The sequence below is a fragment of the Ictalurus furcatus genome, chromosome 6 (assembly GCF_023375685.1).
Source record: "Ictalurus furcatus strain D&B chromosome 6, Billie_1.0, whole genome shotgun sequence".
Taxonomy (NCBI): domain Eukaryota; kingdom Metazoa; phylum Chordata; class Actinopteri; order Siluriformes; family Ictaluridae; genus Ictalurus; species Ictalurus furcatus.
In genome coordinates this window covers 31603132-31629231 of record NC_071260.1, presented here as the reverse complement: position 1 = coordinate 31629231, position 26100 = coordinate 31603132, and the positions used below count along the sequence as shown (strand labels likewise).

At 43.4% G+C, this 26100-nt stretch overlaps 2 protein-coding genes across 3 annotated transcripts in view; one reads left to right on the top strand and one right to left on the bottom strand.

Moving 5' to 3' along the window:
* fhip1b (FHF complex subunit HOOK interacting protein 1B) overlaps positions 1 to 16477 on the bottom strand; it is a 28369-nt gene extending 11892 nt beyond the window's left edge. Inside the window, exons 1-6 of one of the 2 annotated variants that reach the window (XM_053627676.1) lie at positions 16076 to 16477; positions 6708 to 6850; positions 2661 to 3146; positions 1753 to 1888; positions 1173 to 1435; positions 291 to 521 (exon numbers count right to left, since the gene is read on the bottom strand). In XM_053627676.1, the coding sequence (XP_053483651.1) occupies positions 291 to 521; positions 1173 to 1435; positions 1753 to 1888; positions 2661 to 2789 (759 nt within the window). In that variant the 5' untranslated portion in view covers positions 2790 to 3146; positions 6708 to 6850; positions 16076 to 16477. The remainder of the gene's footprint in view (positions 1 to 290; positions 522 to 1172; positions 1436 to 1752; positions 1889 to 2660; positions 3147 to 6707; positions 6851 to 16075) is intronic. The other variant, XM_053627678.1, reaches the window with a different exon arrangement.
* A 3198-nt stretch (positions 16478 to 19675) lies between these two features.
* cnga4 (cyclic nucleotide gated channel subunit alpha 4) lies at positions 19676 to 25444 on the top strand. Its single transcript, XM_053627679.1, has 7 exons — positions 19676 to 19791; positions 20838 to 20939; positions 21183 to 21289; positions 21719 to 22388; positions 22507 to 22666; positions 22752 to 22917; positions 24525 to 25444. Exons 1-7 carry the CDS (start codon positions 19676 to 19678, stop codon positions 25031 to 25033), a joined length of 1830 nt encoding a protein of 609 aa, XP_053483654.1. The 3' UTR covers positions 25034 to 25444.
* Positions 25445 to 26100: the final 656 nt, after the last annotated feature.

Sequence of the window (26100 nt, the reverse complement as noted above, 5' to 3'; positions counted from 1 at the left end):
GGCAGAGACTGGTGTGTCGTAACGAGGCAGAGACTGGTGTGTCGTAACGAGGCAGAGACTGGTGTGTCGTAACGAGGCAGAGACTGGTGTGTCGTAACGAACCAGAGACTGGTGTGTCGTAACGAGGCAGAGACTGGTGTGTCGTAACGAGGCAGAGAATGGTGTGTCGTAACGAGGCAGAGACTGGTGTGTCGTAATGAGGCAGAGACTGGTGTGTCGTAACGAGGCATACACACACACACACACACACACACACACACACACACACACACACACACACACACCCCTACCGGACAGAAGTAGGAGTTCTCGGTGATGTAGCGGGCCACGGCGTGGTTGCTAGCGGAGGTCGCCATGACCAGAAGCAAGGCGTCACGAGCTTGTTGACCCAGAGCTCCATCTCGATGGATAAACGGTACCAGGAGAGAGAAGATCAGCAGGTTTGTGGGACCCTGCTGTATCGTACCGCACCGGAACAACAGCTCCAACACAGCAGGCTGCCTCGCCATGGACACACAAACCTCAGGACACACATACAGCAGAATTTACATGAAGCAATCCCAAACAAATGGATGAAACAGAAGAGAAACCGAGCTCCACTCCAGCTGTACTCCAGCTGTAACCTTCACCAGAAGCCTGACCTCAGACTCATCTGTAATCTTAGCAACCCAAACGATGTCCTAATATTTTCACTGCTTAACAACAAAATGTCCTATTTACAGTACACCCTTCTATTTATTCACTTTACAACAACACAATAACGACTTATTAATATTTCATACGCTCGATAAGTCTTAACTTCATCACAATTAGTGGGTAAATAAGCGTATTTAGAATCACGGCTGTGTAAGAGTGGAAAAGATTTCACCTTGAAACTAAAAGGCTAAAATAACCAGAGCATAATTTCTGTAACACACACACACACACACACACACACACACACACACACAGAATTTACGTGACAGGTTTCACATTAAAATTGCTCAAACAAACAAACAAACAAATAAATAAACAAATAAAATAAAGTCGAACAATGTATCTGCTTTGATGTGATTGAAATCAATGGCTCAGTATCTTAAATAAAATAAAAACAAAACAGCATTTGCATTCAAGTCTTTAACAAGACACACACACACACACACACACACACACACACACACACACACACACACCTGGTTGAGCAGCAGTACGAGGCTGGCCTCCAGGTTAGGAGGACAGCCGAGCTGAGGGTCTACACAGGCTCCCAGCAGGATGAGCAGAGGCTGCAGCACGGCACTGTTCTGGAGCAAGGGCTGAGGGGATTGGCCAATCAGCATTTCAAAGAGCTTTAGCAGAGCTGTTTGGCTGTCAGGGTCGAGACCACGGCGTACGTGCCACTGTACCAGTCGCTCCAGGATGTTCTCAGACACCACCAGCTCCAAAATAGGACCCAAAGCTGAGGAGGATTAAGAGGAGGAAGAAGATGAAGAGGAGATGTAACAATAGCAACACTGTTATTGGGCTTGAGTACCGAGTTAAGCAGTTCCTGTACACTTTTTTTTTTTCCCCCATCAGATAACTTTATAATTATCACATATTTCCTGTGTTTTGATGTGTTGTTTTATTTGTTGACCAAAGCTGAAGTGGGAAATACAAAAATCTTATCTTCTGAGACATGTCCAATGATGAGTACTTCACATATACATACACACACACACACACACACACACACATCACAGAAGTGTTTGAAGTTAAAATCAGGTCATTCTGAACCTGGTGGATCCCTGTCGCCCCCTGCTGGTCTTTCCTCTGCCAGTAGACACAGCATTTGATCAGTGTGATTCCTCACTGCGGTCAAATCATCAGCTGCCCCAGCCACGGAGTCCCTCTGCTCCAATACCCACGACACCTGTGAATTTAAATGCGAGACAGAGGATGAGAAAAGATGATAAAAACAGCAGCACTGTTGACCTTCTCAGGCCTTAAGCAGAGCAATGTTATAAAATACAGTGGTTGCCTATAAGAGATATTTTATATAATACACGTTTATTCATTTGAGCAGCATTTCTATGCACGGTCGGGTGAAGTTTACACGTAAAGCACGTGACACAGCGATTTGCCCAAGGTGTTATAGTATGATTTAAAATGTACGTTAGCGAGTACAGTTCAATCCCCGTTGCGAATCAGGTTTACTGTCAGAACGTACAGACTTTCGGCTGTTCGCGATGAACAAATCAAACAAAAGCAGTTGAAATAGTTCGACACGGCGGATGCTTCAAGTGGTTTCCCCAAATTCAACTGAAAATGCAACTAATAATGACTTCTCCAGTTTCAAAATTATTCACCCCCCCCCCTGAATAGAATCCCTCACATCATCACAAATATGCAGAACAGGTGACAGGTGTTGTCTACAGGGCCATCACAGTCACCTACACTATATACCAAGGCTATACAAACAATTCACACTCTAGTCCTGAGCCTGGCTCTTACACTCACACACATATGCACATGTACATATCCTGGCCTTGGTTGTTTTTCTCCATTGGCCAGATATTTTCTAAGAAGTACTGGAGTGAGCCAAAATTACACTAGAAACAGCAGTGTGTGTGTGTGTGTGTGTGTGTGTGTGTGTGTGTGTGTGTGTGTGTGTGTGTGTGTGCGTGTTTGTGTGCACGTATCACCTGTCTCCAATGGTTCTCAAACACCATCAGGCATGTCTCGGGGTCGGCGGTGCACGGGCTGGACGGGGCGACGTTCCGACTGTTCCGCCCGTCCGGACCCCTGGGAGTTATACGACTCAGCCAGCTCATCTTAGCTTCTCGGCCTAGGGTCGGAATTCCCGAGCTGGGGCTCTTCCACGACAGAGGGAAAAGATCGGAGGAGAGAAAGGGAGGGAAGAAAGAGAAGGAGGAGGAAGGGAAAAGAAGAAGAGAAGAAAGGAGAGGAGAGGAGAGGGAAAGAGGGGAAGGAAGGGAGCAAGTAATACACAACTGCCAAAGACAGAGGGTGTACAGGTGCACACGAGAGAATGGGAGGTGAGAGCATAAAAAGGGCGGAGTCCCGCTGGTGTCCTCAGCGAGGGTTGTCACGGTAACAGGGCGGTCAGAATGTGGAGACTGAGACAGTTCAGCAATGTCATCCGGTCTGTAGCCGACACCACTCCATACCTGCGAAGAGAGAGAGAGAGAGAGAGAGAGACAGAGAGCACGAATCAGTCAAGTGATGATGCACACCTGCAATGCAACAAACAGTAAATAACGGACGGGAACAGAAAGAAGAGAGGAGGAGATGAACACACACCCCCACACAACGCATATCCGCTGATCACAGCTCTTCTGCTGATTTGCATCTCTTTATCTCCCAAAATCTCCCGTCCCCCAAACCTCCACATCTTCTCACTCATCATCCAATCCTGCTAGACTCTTACTTTTCTCCCGTAGTTATTTATTCTTTGCAAAACACCTGGTGCGTTACGAGCACAATACTAACTCGGACTACTCCTAAAACTTTCTTTGAGGGTCAAACGATCCCGACCGTACGTCACGTTACGCTCCAGAGTTTTCCGCAACCCCAATCCTTGACCACCCTTCCTTTTTATTTTGATAAACTCCAGATTTATAATACAGGACTACTGCGATCGCGACAAGGATTCAAAACAACACCGTGGACCCTATTCGTTTAAACACGGCTCGTCTTCCGTGTTTCCACTACCGATTCGTCTGTGAAGTGAACGAACGAAACACAAGAGGACATTTTAAAGTTTCTCTCAGGACTCCATTTGTAAATCAAGCCTGGGAACCAACATAAGGCGTCTGCTTTCCTTTCTTTATTTAAATAAATAAATAAATTACAACGTTCCAAACCCAGTGCAGTGACTATTCTTTTTCTCTTTAACCGTCTGCTGACTCAAATAAATTTTCTCGAAAAGGCTTTAATCAGAAGCTTATGTTCCTTTACGGGAACATCGTCATGTGACGCTCCAGGAAGTTTTTATAACGGCAGGGTGGAGTCCACGGAAAAAGCTTCAACGGAGGAACTCTGAGGAACTAATGACAGACAAGTTTAGTTTTTTTTTTCCCCCCTCCCTCTTTAATCTTATTTAATTCAACTCGTACCCCGACTGTAGCTCCACAAAGGAACATTTTAGACCAGCGAGACGGATCTGAAGTTAGGGACGACTTTATTCCAGCAGCGTCTCTACGTAATCTTATACACCGCCTTAACGACGAGTAGCGACCCATGACTTCCACCAAGAAAAATCCAGAAATCTTCCTGGAACGTTACGACAGGATGGCTTGCTTCCCGAAAAGGAACTCTGTCACCCCAAAGGAGGGCGTCGTGCCAAGCTAGCCACGAGGCAGGAGGGCTGAAACGGCACAAGAGGGCTGTATGAGTCTCAAAGTGCAAGACAATCCATAGTCTGTCTATCACAGCAAATCTACGCCGTCTCAGCGTCATCAGACTACCGACTGGAAGGACAGCGAAAACGGCAACGGATCCGCGTCCGTCCGAACATCTGTAACATCTGACAACCCCATGCATCGACGAAAACTCCTTACTCCTTAGAAAGCAAAGCAGATATTAGCCTAAGCAGAATAATACACTTATAACCTCATGTTATAGTCACCTCATCATATTTCCCTAGAACATGATGCTGTTATGCAATATCCCTTTAGGCACGCATGTATTCCCCCCCCCCCCGACTAAATCAGAAACTTGTAATATTTGAGTAACTGAAAGATTAAAAATGTTGAAAGATTTCGTTACACGATGGAATTGTTTTATTAACGGCACACACTGAGCACTTCCTGTTTCAAACATTACAACTAATAACAAATAAATCCATATGAAAGGACATGTCAGGTGGTGAAGCGTTATAGCAGGGCTCACGTGACGCCACCGGAAGACTTCGCATCACTTAAATGAGCTTCCAGCAGCACGGATCAAACGAGAGCAATGGCAGCTGAGATGATCAGGTTCCGCACCCCTGATTGGACCGCTGAAGGAGCGGCTGACGCCCTGAGCAAGTCCGTCCTCAACCCTTTAAAAAATTATATATACACACACACACACACACACACACACACACACACATATATATATATATATACACATACATACACATATATATATATATATATATATATATATATATATATATACACACACACACATATGTATATACACACACACACATATACACACACACACACACATATACACACACACACACACACACATATACACACACACATATATATATATATATACACACACACATGTATATATATATATAAATTTTTAAAGGGTTGAGGACGGACTTATATATATATATATATATATATATATATTACATTACACACACATACATATATATGTATATATAAATAAATAAAAGAACTTTCGCATTATGGATTCATAATCCTTTAGAAAAGGCAGTACAGTCAGCTCCATAAGTATTTGGACAGCGACACGGTCTCGGAATTTTGCCTCCGCACACCACCACGATGGATTTGAAGTGACGCGGTCGACACGGGGCTGAAGTCTGGATTTTCGGGTTTTATCCGAGGGGTTTAGCGACGGTATTGATTTAACCGGTTAGTCCTCATTTTCGCAGGCTCAAAAGTAATTGGACAGTTGACTGATCAGCAGTTTTATGGACAGGTGTGGCCTTCACCCTCCCAATACGGTAGCGGTCATATGACAGGGGAGACCTAACTGATGGGTGGATATTGGCCGAGGCTAAATTAGGAAGTAAGTAAGTAAATAAATAAAAAATAAATAAATAAAGGGAATAAACAAAGTTGGAAGCACGACATCTAATAAATGTCTTCGTATGCTGTAGCATGAAGAATTCCCTTCACTGGTAAGGTGAGGTCCATGAGGACATGGTTTGCCGGGGGGTGAAGAACTCGAGTGGCCTCCTCGTCCTGATATCGGTGCCCAACGCCTGGAGCCCTTGTGGCTGAACGAGCACGAATCCCCACAGCTACACTACAGCAAAGGGCGGGACAACTCGATATTAACGCCCATATTTTAAGAATGGGACGTGCAACACTCGGGTGTACACATCCTTTTGGCCATATAGTGCAGCAGTCGTATCCGTCTTATCTGCATTTCAAGCTCTTATTCGTTCAAGCTTCGACGTGCTGCGCATTCTGAGATGCTTTTCTGCTCACCACGGCTGTACAGAGTGGTTACCCGGGTCACTGTAGCCTTTCAGCCAGCTCGAACCAGTCCATCCATTCTCCGCTGATCTTTCTCATCAACAAGGCGTCTCCGTCCTCTGAACTACCGCTCACGGGATGCTCTTCTGTACTGCACCGTTCAGAGTAAACTCTACACACTCTACTACATACTCGAATAAATACTCTAACCAGCTGGCTCGGCACCGACAAATCACACCGTGCTCAGAGTCACCGAGATGACGCGTTTTCCGAATAAAGTGCTCGGTGAGCGAGTGTACCGTACGTCATGAAACGGTGTCGTCTAACGTAAAACGTTTCCGTGCGTAGACGAGGTTTACTCCTGTACGTTGTACCCTCCTTCACCATCTCCGTCTAATGTTTTCAGTCTAAATGGAGTAACACGCCTCACCACAGCGCTGAACTCATTCGTAATCAAATCAGAGATTCATCACTACTGATTTTTCTCGATTTTAATCATTAGTCGTCGCAGCCCTGACTCGTGGCGTCGTGCTGAACGTTTAAAAGGTGTACGACTCTTACCTGGAGCACCGTGTAAGCCTAGAAAGCTAACGCTCCATAGTTCCTGCAACAGAGCGGGAGACCTGTGGTAGAAAATCTTCTTCTTCTGATTCGTCCGGGACAGAGCTTCACAGAGCACACTCTTCCAACCTTCGACAGTCAGTCTGGAAGAGAAGAATAAGACTAACTAGACGTTTTGTCTGTCGGTATTCGGCACATCCGTGTTACGTTACGGCTCCGTTCGCGCGAATATAAAAGAAGCAGCGTTTCTTCACACCAGTTTGAAGCCTGTTGAGATCACGTGCTTCTTAAAGACCTTCGGTCTGGGTTGGACATCGTACTTGGCGAAGACATTCTTCTGGCCATCGGTTTGGGTGGAAAAACTTTTTTTTTTTAACCACACTCTGGATTTTCTCAGAAATTTACGACGTCATCCAAAAACCGTAGCTGACATTTTATGAATCACTCGTGCTCTTGGAGGACATCCGATTTAACGTTAGACACCTTTGGCACAGAAATCAAGGATACATGCCATGGTTAAAGACCTCTGGTCTGATGGTAAAGATCTCAGTCAGACCAAAACTTTCTGTATATAGTAAACATTTTTATTTATTTTTAAAAAAATAAAGTTTCTTCTTCTAACTGACAGGAACCTAAAAGATCAGGTCAAAGATCAGCACTTATCCCTGAAGTCACGGCTAAACACGGTACTTGACTATTAATAACAGGTATTACGTCACCCTGCATGCAGAAAAATACAACTGTAATAATAATAATAATAATAATAATAATAATAATCATGATTTTCAGACATGGGTTAAATGTAATCATAGGTTTAAGTCAGGGCCAGAAGGACGAGGACACTGAGGAAAGAAGAGAGCAGGGCAGAGCAGTGCAATAGCAGTATGTGGACACCTGACTATCACATCCATATATGAGGTTCTTCCCAAAACCGTTGTAGAGGATGTCTCGGTGTGCTTTAGCGTTACAGTTTCCCTTCGCAGGAATTAAGACGCCCAAACCTGCCCCAGGTGCACAAAGTGAGCTCCATGAAGACACGGTAAGACCTTCTAGTGTCCTCCAGTACCCTGAAGGAAGACAAATCCCCACAGCCATGCTCCAACATCTAGTGGAAAGCCTTCCCAGAAGACTGGAGGTGATTACGACCGCAAAGAAGGGAAGAAATCCGGAACGGGACGCTCGACAAGCACATGCGGGTGTAGACGGGCAGGTGTCCGCAAACTATCGGCCATCCGGCGTGTACGGTACGTCATCTGCGCGGGTTAAATCATCCGCCTGGTAACAAGCGTTCTACAGTCGGCTTATCAAACACGGAATGCCAGTCGCGCCACATGCGGATAAACGTTACTACGGCAACCAGGAGTAGGACCGCCTCCTGCCTGGCGACTTCATAGTACGGCGACCGGCAGCGGTAAAAATAAATAAATAAATACTTTTTTGTGTATTTGGTGTACACAATGGTGTATGAGGAGTGAACGCAGCATTATTCAGGCAAGGCGTGTGTAGGTAAACACACCTGGTTGTACTGAATACTGAAACTGAGTCTGTTCTGTGTGACTGACTGCGAAGAGCACGACACTCAACTCTTTAAGCTTCAGACGTTTCCTTATTGAACCGTAAAACCACAAAACCACAGAGTCAACAAACGCTTTATCTGCATGACCTTTTCAAATAAAACCAAAACACACACACACAAACTCCTACTCAATGACAAAATACAGCGGCAGCATTTCCCAGTGAGTCTGAGTACTGAGTAATGTTACCCTAATAAAGATTTCCATCACTAAAAATAATCACACACGCAATAAAGTATTTACAAACAATAAACAAACCTCATCCGGCTGAGTCTGACCGAAACTCTGCGGTGACGAGATCGCTTACCGTTGAACTAAGAAGCATAAAAATAGATCTACAATAAAACTAAAACACTTTTCCCTAACAGTTTCTAACGCTTATCACTTGGATCTGGATTAGACATCGACCCAAAACCGGTGTTGCCGATATTTCAGCGTTTTTCAATAATCGGAAATCGGTTTTGTAATATCGGCTCCACCGATAAACGGCTTGCCATCTTGTGGGCGTTTCGAGAACTGCGCTTTATTTAACATAACGTTAATTCACAAATTAGACGGGTTACATGTAAACGCTTATATATGTTAGGCTAGTTTAAGCAGCTTGGCGCTAAGAAATACAGACAAACTCAGAGTCACGTAATCTGTTTTTATTTTTTTTTAAGCTTTTATTTAAAAAATAAAATAAAATAGACACTTTAGTAACAGCGCTTTATTTTTATTACATTTTTTCGCACTCTTTCAGACCCCTCTATTTATCGGTGTTATGAATAAGAATTATTTTTTGGTTTTGTATACACCGAGGAAGTGAAATTGACTAAATTATTGGGCACATAAACGTGCAAATAATCGGTATCGGTAATACAAAAAAATCTCTGATCTGGACGGCGCTAGTGTTTTACTGTCGATGAATAAATTGTTTTTATTTCCACTAAATTAACTCTCGTAGTCAAACCTCTGGCGTAGTTTAAACGCGCAAAATAACGCACGCTGTGAAATCCCGGAAACCCGCCGTACTGGTGTATTCTGGGCTGTAGAGTCAGGGCCTCCGAGAAACAGTAGATGTTCTGTCTGTACAAACAAACACAGTTGCACAGGTATGAAGGTATGCAAGCTTGATCTAGCATTAACTGTATTATAATACACCCAGAGGTACTGTTTACATAAAATTATTGATCAGAAGAACCATCTATCGAAAGGTCCGACCAATTTGGAACCTACCCAAAAACCTACCAAGATATAACGTACACTTAAACTATACGTATAAAAAAAACACAAACTACAGGCTGTTATTTATAAAGCAACCTACAGACCCGACATCGTCTAAAGCAGAATTCAGAGAAGGATCTTTCTTACAAAGTCATTCACGCTCTCGGGTCATAATGAATCATTAGCCAGAGGTCTGGTACAAGCAGGTCGCTGTGGAATCAGGATTCGGTCATGGCACAGTACAGACGTATAGAGATCACAGCACGAGCTACTGACTGGGTCACGGGAAGGAAAAAGAAAAAAAAGGCTCCGGGTCAGGAAAGGTCACGAGCAACAATGAGGAGTCTCGGGATAGCGCGTTTGTCACGAAGGGTTCGGCTATTTTCTGCCAGTGGCCTGCGGCTGCACCGGAGGCGGGACTTCCACTTCCAACAGCATCGGGCACGACATGTACACGAGAGCTGAGCCTGTAATTATGGACACGGAGGGACATTGTAAAGAACATGGAGGAAGAAAGGAGGGTGAGAGCTTTAACCGAGTTACCGTAAAGGAGTTCCTTCTCGTCGGTACTCTAGGTCCGAAAGGTTGGAGAAAGAACGACACCGCTTACCGATACTGAAACCCTGAGCTGACGAGGACACGGAAAAATTCAACCGGATATTTAAATATTTACATATTAATTAAACCTGGACCGACAAAAAACATGTGGAAACTGGCCTTGCTGTGAACGCCGAACTCTTCACGCTTTACTTATTCATCGTGCGTGCTTCGATTCTTTCTAGATTTTTCTTCTTCAAAAAATAAATGAACGTGGTTAACATCTTGCTCGCTTTGAGCGTTGAGCGGACAGCGCCGGAGCGGACGAGACGACAGACGCGTGGGCGTGTCAGGAACCTCGTCAAGCCGCGTCGTTTGTCTCGTGTAGGTATTCTCCGACTTATTCACCTAGACCCGTTTGGATTATCCTCGCTTGGGCCGTCCGCCGATCGCCCGACCCGTACCCGAGTTCCGTTTACTGATTTTTGGGTCACAATTCGGATTTGTCTGCCTGCCCTGCCTCTTCAATAATAAACCGCTGAAACCGTGTGTGCGTCCGTCTCTACTCGCCGGACGTGACGTGGTGACGGTCGTTCTCGTGTAAACAAACATGCGATGAAGGTCACGCTCGTATAATCGTATGATAGTTCGATAAAGTCGTTATCGGGACGGGTCTAGTATAACGCACAGGTGGTTCCGGTCAGTTTCATCGCCGTTCTCGATCAATAAACAACTGTAACCATAGTAACACACAGTAGTTACACTCACAGCTTCACTGTTATCAGTAGAGACGCGGAACAGACACCGGGAATTCACTCTTTCTATCTCTGATAACTATTTATTATAATTCTTTGAAAAAAAAAAAAAAGTCATCTTATCGCACTATTGTCTCTCTGTATGATTTCGAGTGGGCGGAGTTCTAGATCTAACGACCCGTACGTAAAATAACTAACGAGAATCGACCGTCTTTTTTGATCCTTTCCGTCAAATTTTGCGCGGCGAACACCGGCGCCGGCTGCAACTCGCCGACGCCGGGAAGCGGACAGGGTAAAAGCGGGATAATCTACGGCGAGGTGCGCGTACCAGCGTTTTAAAGCGCTCCGCTCCACGTTAGGCGGTTCTTCGTCTCCGCATCGTGCGTTAAAATTGTGTGACGAACACCGAGCCGTGGATTATCACGTACTAAAAATCGATCGTAAGCCCAAAATTTTTTTTTAAAATTCCATACGTAAACATTTCCAGTTCCAAACATTTTCCAAATCCGATTCCAATCTTTTGGAATCGGACCGCTGACACGGCTAGTTCAGTAAAGGTAAAAGAGCAGGTGATGATTACAACCGCAGGTCACGCTAAACAAATCAGTAAGAGATCAAAGTGCAGTCAGCTTCACAATTAAAAAAAAAAGAAAGAAAGAAAGAAAGAAAGAAAGAAATAAAGAAACACTCCCTTCCCTTGGCCTCTTGTGCATTTGTGTGTGTGTGTGTGTGTGTGTGTTTTTAAAACTTTATGACGGATCCATCTAGAACAGCCAGGGCTTCATTGTGCGGTCTGGGTTTTTACGAGCGTGATGTTTGCGCACGGTTTTACGGCACACGGTTACAGTATTAATCTCCACGTGGAAGCAAAGCCGTTATGAACCGCAGGGCTCCGAGACGACTCACCGCGAGCCTCGCGCTCGACACACCTCACGCTACGGGTGGGACAGGACGCGAGGTGTACGAAATGCTCCGGCAGCGACGGAGAGAGACGTGCACTTTTTAGCCCGAGTTACCGAATTCACCGGCTTCCCCTCGGGCACGGTCGAGGACCGTCAAGTCTGACGAGTCGGACGCATCCACGCGTCCTGACTCATCTTCGCTTGCTCAGCGACAGCGCTCAGGTTCGGACTTGACTTGCTCAGCGGGAAGGCGAACGGGTTTACAAACGATTAATTCTACTCTGAAAGGACTAAAAAAAAAAAAAAAAAAAACATAAAATAAAAAGACACCGCCCTGCTTCTCGACCCATCGTGTAGAAAATGAACAGTACAAATACAGGAATAGTGGCAGTCCGATCACTATTCGCACAGGGGTCTGCAAAAGACATCGCCCTCAGAATATCTGGAGGAACAAATGGAGTAAATAAGACGAGCCTGGTGTCCGACATTTGTTTCTAAACCAAGAGATTAACGTACTTACAAAACACCTGAAGTCCGCGTTCACTCACTGACTCACTGACTCACTGACTCACTGACTCACTGATTCACTGACTCACTGTATCCAGATCTGGGGCGTGGCGGCTCCAGAGCCTACCCCACGAACATCTACAGGCCATTATTCTTAGCTAATCCACTTTCCTGGAATGTTTTTGGGAGAACAGAGGAACCCAGAGCAAACCCACATGGACGTAAGCGGGGAAACACACACACACTAATCCGAGCTCAGGATTGAACCGGCGACACCGGAGCTGTGACGTGCTACACCACCGCGCACCTATTCATTTCCTTAACATGCATCCTCACTAGGGATTTTGACTGCCCAGGATTACGCGGACGTGATCGACTGCGATACTGACGTTTAAAGTTCATCCTCTGCTCATAGAAAACTCCGCTGCACATCAAATCAAGCGCTTCCTAAACGTACAGCCAGTCACCATAGAGCGGCGCAGGGATGACGTCATTCTGTAACTCTAAAACCCGGAGACGAGGTAGCGTTTTAGCGCTCTGGCTGCGAGCTTCGCTTCGTGCTCCAGCGCCTGCGCGAGGGGAAATCGTCACACTGACACGTTGCTAAACGGGACCGCAGAGGTTATCGGGGACGTTAAACGTCATCACGCCGAGCAGGAAAACACTTCGCAGATAAACCGGTTCAGGTCTGCTGTGCACAATTCCCCAAAAACACATGGGTGAAGATTCACCCACAGAGTAAATCCGTATTATGGAAAATGTTTTAAATAAAGTTTGGGAAAGTTCTCTGAAGCTCGTGGTGTAGCTCGTTTATAGCGTACGGTTAGACGTTTATTTCTGGAGATTGTATTTAGGCTTCAAACTTCATAAAAGTTGTGAAAATGATGTGAAAATCCTATTGGGTTTCTGTCGAGGGAACCGGTGTGATGATAACTTCCGGGTTCCTGTACAAAACGGCGTCACCGCTGCGTCGCCGCTCTATCGGGTGATCTGTCTGCGTCTCTCCTCCTGTAAACGCTGTTACTGACTTTTCTGCATTCGCCTGAATTGTTTTCATTTACTTGAATATTGTTATATTTGATGCATATTTTCATTCGGTTGATGGTATTTTTATTCATCCTATATTTCGGGTACAATTTTATTTATATTTTGCTTCTACGAGATGATGCGCTTTAAGGATCAGTGTAATTTGATGTAAAGATTCGTACGCGAGCAGGAACGTAGCACGACATGGAGGTGAACGCGGCGGTCTGTTTATTTACATGTGAAAGTGCAATAAAAATATCTTGTCCCTAAAATCAAGGAATAATCGTGATCTCAATATTGATCAGAATAATCGTGATTAGCATTTTGGCCGTAATCCGTGCAGCCCTACGTCACACGATTAAAACACGCCTCGAGCGGTATACATTCCTTAAATATAGTCACGCTGACTTTACAGAGATCTTAAGACAAACAGAATCCCGTCCCCCCCCCGGTGTCGTTCCGGATCATTCCACCGCCTGGACGTTGCCTTTCGATGTTTGAGAACTGTACGAGAAAGCTGGGATTTGTTTGTTTATTCAGATAATGAGGTACTTCCACTCTGCTCAATTTGTAAATACGATCAATCAACGTGATCAATGCACCTACTGGCGTGCTTTCGAGAGGCGAGAGGAAGCTGTCGAACCTTCAGAAGACCCCACAAACAGGACGAACATGCAAAGCTCCAGAGAGAGAGAGAGAGAGAGAGAGAGAGAGAGAGAGAGACAGAGAGTAACCCAAACACTGGATTAAAGCGTAGAGCTCACCTCGTCCGGGTTTAGTACGCATGTACTAGAGCAAACACCTCTTAGCTGATCAAATATTACGGAAGTATGAGTGGGTATAACTTTGACATTATTTATTTTTCACTGAAATATCACACCAATATTTAAAGCTGGGCTTGCGTCATCATTGTTAGGAGGGTTAATACAATTTACCTGTGGTGCTTTGAACATACAGCTGTAAGTACGAGTGTCGGACATGTGACCAAGCGACAGGTACAGCTACACCGACACTCTAACGCCTCTGACTTTTATCACCGTATCCGTACGGCTTGATCATCGGTACGTCACATGATCATGAAACGTACGCAAGGTAAATGTAGTAACGTAAACTAAAACCCCTGGATGGAAAGCGTCGCTAGTCCTTTTAAAGACGCGTTCTGGAAGATTAGAAACGTCTGAAATGGCGGCGGTGGCAAAACGTAGTTAAGAAATTATCTCGTGATGTTTCTGGGTAATAATTCGCATCATTGACTCTTTTTAACGTCTTCAAAGTGCACGATTAATCTTATAAAAATACATGTAAAAAAAAAAACAACAACAACAAAAAAAACACACGATACAGTTTAACGTAATCATGCGGTCGTCAACATCGTCGTCTAAAACGTACGGATTCATTAAAGTGCACCTACTATGGTTCTGAAATGTGCCTAATCTTCTTTTAAAGCTCTCATAATAGATTTATATGCATCCGAGGTCAAAAAGCACTTTAACGTGCTCATAATTTAAACCCCCCCACCGCCACAGTGTCCTAAACGACTCGTTCTGAACGACTCGTTCTGAACGACTCGTTCTGAACGACTCGTTCTGAACGACTCGTTCTGAACGACTCGTTCTGAACGACTCCTTTCAGAGAGCATACTCTGCTCGGATTGGTCAGATGTCCCAGTCTGTTGTCAGCGAGAGGCAGGATTTTTTTTGTTTGTTTGTTACAAACCTACGTGGGTTAGTACAGGAAGTAGGTCTGGAATTACTAACGAATTCGTTTCAGCTGTTCAGAATGGGCTCCTTCTTTCGGGAGTCAATAACTCCGTTTGTCGTGCGCTTTTGCGCGTTTTTTTTTTTTTTTTTTTTAAACTTTATAACATACTACGTGAAAGGTAATATTTGAAAAAGCATAACAGATGCACTTAAATTCAGAGTCCGAGGATGTGAACAGCTTCGGGTAGAACGTCCGGGTCGTCATCGCGTAATTACGGTAACTGCGACGGTAATGGCGTGTTCTACGTATCCGCCCGGTTATATATATATTATATATATACACTGTTAGAGTTTTAAACAGCGCATCTTCATACTGAATTTTTTCTTTTTTATTAAACTGTTTTCCCACAGATTATAGATATAACCGAATCTTTATCAGTACCTTCATTTGGGGATCTAATTACCTTAACGTTTTACCTTTATCAAAGGTGAAATATAGCAAACTCTTTCCAGACATCATTTTCTGACCGATTCGAACAATAATACCAGCAATAATAATAATAACAATAATAATAATAATAACAACAACAACAATACAATCCAAATAGGGCTTAATAAGTAAGTGCATGTTTTCTCTTGATCACCGCAATGTCATGCTGAACTTTTTCTTTTTTTAATATCAGGATGAACTTTGATCACTTTACTGACTCAAGGAATGTGACCTGCAAATGTAATCTCCCCACACACACACACACACACACACACACAGTCCTTAGGAGATCCTGGTTACATTTTGAACCTTAACTGAAGAAGAGACCGTTACACACAGACAGGGCCAGCTATATATATATATATATATATATATATATATATATATATATATATATATATATACACACACACACACACACACACACACACACACACTATTACCTTCCTCAGGCTGTAGTAAGGGTTAGCTAGCGTTACACTGACGATGAGTAAACACTTTCCATTCAGCTGACGTTAATCATTGCTGTCCTGCACCACAGTGCTGTTAGCTCACATTAGCTTACTCTCAGGCTAATTAAAAGCAAACAAGTCTCTTCGAGTCAAATGAATCTCATATCGAAGCGAAACTTTCCAATAAACCCCATCATCCGTCTGAAAAATAACACTCACCTTCCTGATTAAAGCTGCTTTCCTCGTAGACAGGCTCACTGGGGGTGCCAATAATATTGAAGAAATAACTGTTAGCTAGTCCTGGCTCTGCAGTTAGCCACAACCAGGCGTCTCGGCTCTTCTCTTCTCTTCTCTTCTCTGTCGAGTCCTTCTCTAGAACACCTAACGAAAGAGGAAGACAACATGAGAAACGCCACTGGTTTCTCTTTCCGTTTGCTGCAGTACCGGGACTGTACTATAGCTCAATCCCGTTCCCCTTTCGCAGCCATCTTCTTTCTCGAGTTCCCTCGAATGCTTTATTTTTCCTCACCCGTATTCTGAGAAATCCCGCCTCCTGCGATAGGATTGGTTAAGAGCCTGTGCTCATGTGTAATCCACCAATCGGAGCGAAGAGACAGCCTTCGCGGAAGTAGTACGAATGCGTGTGGGAAAATAAATAAGGTAGCTCAAGTACACACCCACACGCAAAGGGACGGTGTGACCGATCAATAAGACACACCTCAGGGTTTACTCTTATGAGGGGTTAATCTGAAGGACAGCGAAATTGAATTCCTGGTTAATTTTTGTCTAAGAATATTTTTTTTAGTATTATTATTTCAGCGTGAAGATTTGTCAGAAAACTTAGTTACACTTGAAACTCCTCCCACAAATCTTTAACGTTAATAAATATACAACTCCTTACGGAAAAGCCCATATATGCGATTATACATTTTCTCTATCAAATAACTCCTTTTTAAAAATAAATAAATAAATGATCTGATTATGATTAGCCTTAGATTATGTAGGTTGCTCACACTAGCGAGCGACAAATTCGCTCATGTAGCTTGTACAGCGTCCGTCCGGCATTTTTAGCTCCGATAAGAACGGATAGTAGCCAACTTGTGCACACAATTTACTACACTATACAATTTATTTGTCTTTACAGTGCATTGTTATATTTTAATAAAGTGAAAAAAGTGTGAAAATTGGTTGTTTTTATGTACATTAAGTCCCAGGCTTCGTATTAGCTCTGTTAGCAGATTAGCAGCCAGAGCTAACTGTACTAGCTCCATACACTCACCAGAAGCACCACCGAATACTTATATATGTTTATATCTTCTTCTATCAAGTTAAACACAAACTATATAACACACTAATCAGTGTCAAAGTAGGTTGTTTGATGAACACATAACATGCCAAGATTTGTATTAGCTATTAGCATGGGAATCTAACCGTACTCGCTACAAACACTCTCTAGGCACACCAATTATCTCTGCTATTTTCTTCCAAGTGTTATTTGTTTTTGTAATGTCTCTACACACATTTAACGAGAGTTCATAAACAGTAGAACAGGATGAGGTGACACCACAGTTATGTTAAGTTTTTCTCCCATCCCCCAGAGTCAAACAGTTTATAGGAACAAATTGCAGAGTAGGAACTAAAGATGTGAGAGGGGAACTGAATAGAAAATTAATGGTCACCTGTACAGAATGAGCACACCTTAAATGCCTGTGGTTGAGTTGTCACGATAGAAATGTTACAATGAGTGTATTATATAAACCTGCGGTTTGGCTTGCAGCTGGAAATGCTACCAAGATTATTGAACTACTATAGAAAATGAATTACCACCTTTTGATATATCAGAGTTGATAATTCAGCACTGCTGTGGCATTACAATATTATAATAAGTGTGTGTGGAGTTTGAGTGTCCTCCCCGTGCTGACTGGCGTTTCCAAATTGTCCATAGTGTGTGAATGGGTGTGTGATTGTGCCCTGCGATGGGTTAGCACCTCGTCCAGAGTGTCCCCTGCCTCGTGCACCGATCCACCTCGGATGGGCTTCAGGTGACCCTGCGACCCTGTGTAGGATAAGCGGTATGGAAAATGGATGGATGGATTTAATTGTAGGGTGCACGGTGGCTTAGTGGTCAGCATGTTCACCTCACACCTCCAGGGTCGGGGGTTTGATTCCCACCGTGGCCCTGTGTGGCCCTGTGTGTGCGGAGTTTGCATGTTTTCCCCTTTCTTGCTCTTTAACCAGAATACACACCGGCTTTTTTCCCATGTTGAACGCTATTGGCTGTTTGCGTCAAATGTCTGGCTTTTGATGAGTAAAGCTTGATTCAGCGTTGAAAACCTGGGTCGACCGAGAAAGTCGATAACCAGCGTCATGAAAACTGTTAACCTTAATTAACCCGGGTTAGATTTGTTGGCTTTCGTCAACTCAAAGTTTACTCTGCAATTGTGAGTTTGTTCAACTGGCTTCGTAAAACAGGCCTCTGCTTCCTGTCAGTATTTTTCACTGCCCTACTTTGCCCTACAAATAAATAGTCAAGCATGCTGCCTTGGTGGAGATTCTCGCCAGGCTGAGACAGGGATGCTGTCATTTTTTGGAGAACGTGATCATGATTCAAAGTGACTTCATGGGTTGGGGGCAAAATTTCTCCAAGTAAAATGGCACCTTAAATGGCAGAATGACAAAACTGCACTGCACCAAGATATGCCTTGTCAGGTCATTCTTACCCACAACAATACGACGACTGTACAGTACTGCATCTGTACTGTATCTACACTACCCACTACACACCTTATATTCCTAACCACGCATGTGCCTTGTACATTTATTTTTGCTGCCTTATAGTCTGTACTTTTGTAACTGTTTAAATTATTATTTTATACTCTTGTTTTTTAATGTATTTTTAAAAAATATTTTTATCAGTCTGAGCCAGTGTTCTAAATAAAATGTTATATATTATTATCATCTTATATTATCTATCTATCTATCTATCCATTTATCCATCTATCCAATCTATCCAATCTATCTATCCATCTATCTATCCATTTATCTATCTATCTATCTATCTATCTATCTATCTATCTATCTATCTATTTATCCACTATCCAATCTATCTATCTATCTATCTATTTATCCATCTATCCAATCTATCTATCTATCTATCCACCTATCCTTCTATCTATCTATCTATCTATCTATCTATCTATCTATCTATCTATCCACCTATCCTTCTATCTATCTATCTATCTATCTATCTATCTATTTATGAAATCACACACCAATCATGTTGCTGCATAAATGCTTCTCTCCTAAAACTATCTGCATCTCGATTAAAACTTAACTCTCTTTTATTTCACTTGTACGATAATACAGACTTAAACGTGAGTCAAGCATTTCAAATCGTGAATTATTTCAGTATCGGTACATCTTATTTATTCACCTATTCACTTATTGTTCACCTTCTAGTTATCTTGTGTGAGTTTTAGGCCATTTCTACAGTGTCAGTAAGAGACCTTGTACCCGTGAGTCCCTCCAGGGAGACGTCACTGCAGCAACCAGCATCACCTTCCTCTTACACTGCACTGGTTGAGCTGCCCGTTACTATGAACATAGGGTTATGAGGCCAAACAATGCGTAGGTTGAAGCACACACACACACACACACACACACACACACACACATACACACACACACTGACTGGTTTATGGATAAAGGAATATCAGTGCATGTGTGAGAAAATGATCTAACTGTATTATTGTTTTTCTGCTAGAATAAGGACTCGAGGATCATGCCCAACTACTGTTATTGACTACTGTATAAGCTAGAATGAATCGCTGGACTAAACTTCTTAGTTTGCATCACACACAAAAAGACGGTGAAGCACAAGTGGCAAAAGCAGAAGGACAAAAAGAAGCGACGAAGGAACAGAAAATAAAAGTAAAGTGAGTGTTTCTTGAATTATTGTACGTTTATACAAACCATTTATATGGAGAAAGAAATTTGAAATGTATAAGAGAAAGAAAGCATCAGTATGTGAACGACTGTGATGCTTTGTACAAATATACACATCAGTGCAGGTGAAAGGTTTTCCCTCGTGCACAAATATCTCGTGTTTTGTATGATACTGCACTTACACTGACTCGTACACGTCTATTCTGTGCACTGTGCTCCGCTAGCACTGAATTAAAAATCTTGTATGTATTCTTCTACTTGTATTGTTCTCCGCTTTGCTCATCTGTAAGTCGCTTTGGATAAAGGGTCTGCTAAATGAATAAATGTGGATGTAAAAATGTTTACGGCACTGATAGATTATACTGTATCAAAGGACTTGATAGACTCCTGTGACTAAATTGTAATTACGCTGCAAAACATACAGTATCATTAAGCTTACTTTAAAGCTAGATGGTAAAAGCAATTTACCTGAAGCAACACCTGGCTAATTATTTTGTCATCATAATGACATTGATTTTTTTTTAAAAAAAATTATAAAAAGAGTAGCTTCCGTTATTTTTGCAAAGCAGGTTAAGCACAACAAGGCTAACTCAGTCGGTAGAGCACGAGATTCTTAATCTCAGGATCACTGGTTTGAGCACCATGCTGGGCACCACACCCAGCCACTGGGGTTGCACAAGCTAGTGCACTGTCAGTGCTGGTCCCAAGCCTGGGAAAAATGGCAGGGTTGCCTAAAACCTGTACCAAATCAACTATGCAGATCAGATATACAGTGGTGACTCAACGGTTAAGGCTCTGGGTTACTGATCAGAATGTTGGCGGTTCAGGCCCCAGCATTGCCAAGCTGCCACTGTTGGGCCCTTGAGCAAGACCCTTAACCCTCATGGCTGACCCTGTGTTCTGACCCCAACTTCCTGACCCCAAGAAAAAGAATTTCACTGTGCTGTAATGTTAATGTGATAAATAAAGGCTTCTTCTTCTTCTAAACCAGATTATAATCTCTCTCTCACTCTCTCTCTCTCTCTCTCTCTCTCAGCTGGAGGGAGTGGGTGATTGATCCCTCTGAAGAGTTTTACTATGGCTGGTTGCAGGTCATGGTCTTTCCCATCATTTACAACTGGGTTGTTATTATCCTCAGGTAGGAGGTTTTATGATGGCAATAAAGACAGAACAGACCCTGACTGAAACTCAGTGGCATTAACATGCTGATACATGAATAACAAACAGCCTGCACATCTGCAAATAACAAGCATGTACTTTTCAAAGCCAAGAAAGATTCAAATGATATTAAGATTTGTTCACTGAAGGTGAAGAGACCACGTCAGATATCACTACACGTTTTACGCAATTAACTTCAAAACCTTTGTTATTGTTGTTTAAGGATCTGTTTTTATGAAGTTGACCAGAAATTTCAGGCTGTCTGGTACACCTTAGACTACATCTCTGATCTGGCCTATGTGGCTGACATATTCATCAAGGTCCGTACGGGTAAGTGTAATCATTTCGGTTTCATTATTTAATGTTGCTAGCATTTGAATTTATGCAGTATAGGTATGGTCCATTTTTGAAATAGCAATGTTCTCATACAAATCAAATACTGTCAAATCAAAGCTTTAAGGGGTGTTTTTTTTATCCTAAAAGAAAGAGATTCTAAACCCTGGTCTTCCAATCCTGGTGTTCCCTCGCTCCTACACACCAGATTTAACACATCGCCAAATTAAAAGTCCTTCATGAGCTGAAATAGGTGCATCGATGGAAAGAAACTGCATCGTTTTACTCCAGAATCAGGATTTTGGAAACAATAATGAAAGGGAACTAACGCTAGAGTTAATCACTTTTCTTCTGAGAGGCAGAACTGCCGAGGAGGGGAAACGTTAAACGGGTAATTGATGTATTTCTCTCCTGTATTGTCCACAGGGTATTTGGAGCAGGGCAGCCTAGTGCGCGATATGTCACGGCTAAAAAAGCGCTACCTGCACTCCTCTCAGTTCTTGTTGGATGTGCTGTCCCAACTACCCACTGATCTGCTCTATCTGAGCGATGTTTTCAAGACCCCCGTAGTACGGATAAACCGGTTCCTTCGCTCACCCCGCCTCTCCGAGGCCTTGGAACGCATGGAGACACGTACTGCCTACCCCAACATATTCCGCATATCCAAACTAATGATCCTCATCTTTATCCTCATCCACTGGAACGCATGCCTCTATTTTGCCCTCTCGAAATATATTGGCCTTGGAAGTGATGCCTGGGTCTACCCTGACACCACGGACAGCGAGTTTAATTCCACACGCCGTCAGTACTTCTACTCCTTCTGGTTTTCCACTCTGATCCTCACCACAGTAGGAGACACCCCACAGCCGACTCGTGAGGAGGAGTTTCTCTTCATGACTGCTGACCTCTTGATTGCCGTGCTGGTGTTCGCCTCTGTAGTGGGAAGCGTAGGGAGCGTAATAATGAACCTGCGTAACAGGGACAATGTCTTCTTTCCAAATCACGAGCTGGTAAGGAGCTACTTGCGCAGTCGGCGAATCAACAAAGCGTTACACAACCGTGTCAACACCTGGTACCAACATCTCCATATCAACAAGTGAGTCTTAATGCTTGTTCACCTAGCTATTTAACTCGTTCAGCGACTGTATATTGTATACATATCATTTTGCACAGCAGAAAAGCTTTGGTAGCTATTTAACTCTGCTCTGAAACAGGAAGATCACCCGGGAGAATGAAATCCTCCAGCAGCTACCAGTCACACTGCAGACGGCCATTGCGGTGAGCGTGCACCTACCCATTCTATCCAAGGTTACCATCTTCCAGAACTGTGAGAGCAGCCTGCTGGAGGAACTGGTGCTCAAGCTCACCCCACAGGTCAAACTTTAAAGCTCATGGTAAAAAAAAACGAGATGGTAAAACGATCATTTGTAGTACAGTGCTTTTTATCCCGTTTGTGTAGGTCTACAACCCTGGAGAGTACGTGTGTAGGAAAGGTGACGTAGGGCATGAGATGTACATCATTAAAGAGGGGAAGTTGGCTGTGGTGGCAGACGATGGGGTCACTCAGTTTGCTGTACTGGGTGACGGGAACTTCTTTGGAGAGATCAGCATTCTCAACATAAAAGGTAACATCTAATGGTATGACAAACATGGGCATGTCTCATGTGCAGTGTGTCAAAGAAACATTTTGAGCCATACATATATACAGTACACTCACTGAGCACTTTATTAGGAACACCGCAGTAATACCGAGTAGGGCCTCCCTTTGCTCTCAGAACGGCCTCAAGTTCTTCGTAGCATGAATTTCACAGGATGTTGGAAGATTCTGGTCCATGTCGACATGATTGCATCACGCAATTTTCAGATGCACTTTCATGCTGTGAATCTCCCGTTCTACCACATCCCAAAGGTGATCTACTGGATTCAGATCCGGTGACTGGGAAGAACACTGAACTCATTGTCATGTTCGTGAAACCAGTTTGAGACGAGTTTTGCTTTGGGACATGGTGCAGTATCATGCTGGAATGATCATAGCCATTAGAAGATGGTAAATTGTGGTGATGAAGGGATGCACATGGTCAGGAACAATACTCAGATAGGCCGTGGCATTCAAGCCATGATTGATTGGTATTAAAGTGTTTGAAGAAAACATTCCCCACACCATTACACCACCTCCACCAGCCTGGACTGTTGGCATAAGGCAGGTTGGGTCCATGGATTCATGCTGTTGGTGCCAAATTCTGACCCTAACATCTGAGTTCCTCAGCAGAAATCGAGATCCATCAGACCAGGCTACGTTTCTCCAGTCTTCACCTGTCCAGTTTTGGTGAACCTGTGCTCATTGCAGCCTCAGCTTTCTGTTCCTGTCTAACAGAAGAGAAACCCGATGTGGTCTTCTATTGTTGTAGCCCATCCACCTCAAGCTTTGACATGTTGTGCATTCTGAGATGCTTTTCTGCTCACCACAATTATACAGAGTGGTTATCTGAGTCACTGTAGCCTTTCTGTCAGCTGGATGTTTTTTTCTGAATTGCACCATTTTGAGTAATCTCTAGAGACTGTTGTGTGTGAAAAATCCCAGAAGATCAGCAGTTATAGAAATACACACACCAGCCCGTCTGGCACCAACAATGTTCGGCCCTTGAGCAAGCCCCTTAACCCTCTCTGCTCCAGGGGGCGCTGTATAATGGCTGGCCCTGCACTCTGACCCCAACTTCCTAACATGCTGGGATATGTGAAGAAAACTTTTTCACTGTGCTGTAATGTATACGTGATCAATAAAGACTCATTATCATTATTAATCATGCCACGGTCAAAATCACTGAAATCCTATATTTTTCCCCTCATTCTGATGGTTGATGTGAACATCACCCGAAGCTGCTGGCCCATATCTGCATTATTTTATACATCATATAATGTCATGAATGAGTAGATGTGCAAGTGTTCTTAATAAAGTGCTTTCGATGTAGAACATTCAAAGAAAGAAGCCCTTCCTGGGAACATCTCCAAAAAATGCAGCACTTGATCTTCTCCAACCGTAATTAGAATCCCAATTAATATAAGTCATTTTCAGTTCCAGGTCGTATCTCCCCCATGTGTTGGGGGGAGGTGGTGGTGGGGGGGGGGGGATGCTCTTGGGTGAATACTTGTGGAAGGATCTGTAGATAATTCATTTGATTAAGAAAAAAATTATACTATATCCTATGATATTGCTTCATTTTACACCATCTAGGCAACAAATCAGGCAATCGGCGCACGGCTAACATCCGCAGCATTGGTTACTCAGACCTTTTCAGCCTGTCCAAGGAGGACCTGACAGACACTCTGTCTGAGTTCCCAGCTGCCAAGCGCCTTCTGGAGGAAAAGGGACGCCAGATCCTCACCAAGATGGGAATGCTAGAGATTTCGGATGAAGGGGAGGAGGAAAAGGAGAAGTTGGAAGACAAAGTGGAGCGCATCGAGTCCAGCCTGGAGACGCTACAGACCAAGTTGGCACGGTTGATGGTCGAACTGGAGTCTAGCGTCCGTAAGATGATGGGTCGTGTGGAGCAGCTGGAACTGCAGACCGATGGCTGGGAGGGCATCGTGGCCGAGGGGGCTGGGAGCGAATCTGACGATGAGACCGAGAGAAAGAGGGACGTTGGGGATGGTGAAGGAGAGCAAGAGGAGGAACCACAAGAAGAGAGGGGTGAGGGGGATGGAGGGGAAGAAGATAAAGATGAGGGGAAAGACGTAAAATAGAAGCGAGGATAGCGAACGAAAAGAAGACAGTGTCTTAAGACATGGAGAGAGAAGTAGAATAAAATAGATCAGTTATTTACTTCAGTTATCAAGTGTCACTGGTTGAGATCCAAGACTCTTCTACTGATGTTATACTGATCGAGCAAAACAGTGCAGCTCCAAAACTTGTCCTTATAATGTCTCAAATATCCACCTCTATTCAACACAAGATGGCAGCATGAGAGCACAGGCAGTGAAATGAAGCCACGTTACAGATAATTCCCTGTTCAGTAAGTGCACTAGAGCGGACCCGTGAACTGACGCTGTACCGTAAAGTCTCCGTGTGAAAGGACTAAGTACGGTAACAAGTCCGATTAATATAATCTAAAGACCGAATTAACTGCCCTAGTGTCTAAACTGACTGTGGATTTGTTTATTTATTTATTTATTTATTTATTTATTTATTGATTGATTGCTGATGCCGCAGAATTCTCTTTTAAATATCTTCAATACGATAAGTCCGATACAAAGAAAACAGAGCTCGATTAAATATTGAAAAACCTTTTGATATGTCAATAAACATTGTCGATTGTTTGGAAATTTGTGGCAAATCCTATCACAGGAGCAAAAGGAGCAAGGCAGAGCTCACCCTGGATGTGATGAGACAGTATAATGGCAAGCACAAACATGACACTGACCACTCTGGTGTTTAATAGTCAATATTTTTCATTTCTTTTTTAGTATGATTAACATTGAATGTTTTGTAGAAATGTTCAAATAAATAAATAAATAAATAAATAAATAGTCTTAGAACATGTGTATTAAGAAGCTGAAGAAACCCAGTTTGGAAACCTGCCTTCCAGTCAGGAATGCTTGTCAATCATTTTATAGACGCACCCCAATTCCCCCTTCACATCCTCATAAATCAGTACGAGGAGAAGTTGCGTGTTTATTGAGTTGTAACATGGCTGTAAAGCAGAAGAATATTCGAGTGCGCTTGAAAGTGATATCGTGACAGTCCTTGCTGATGGTAAGTCTAGTTGAACCACTATAAGTTTTGGGGGTGGAGCTTTGTGTACGTGAGTGGA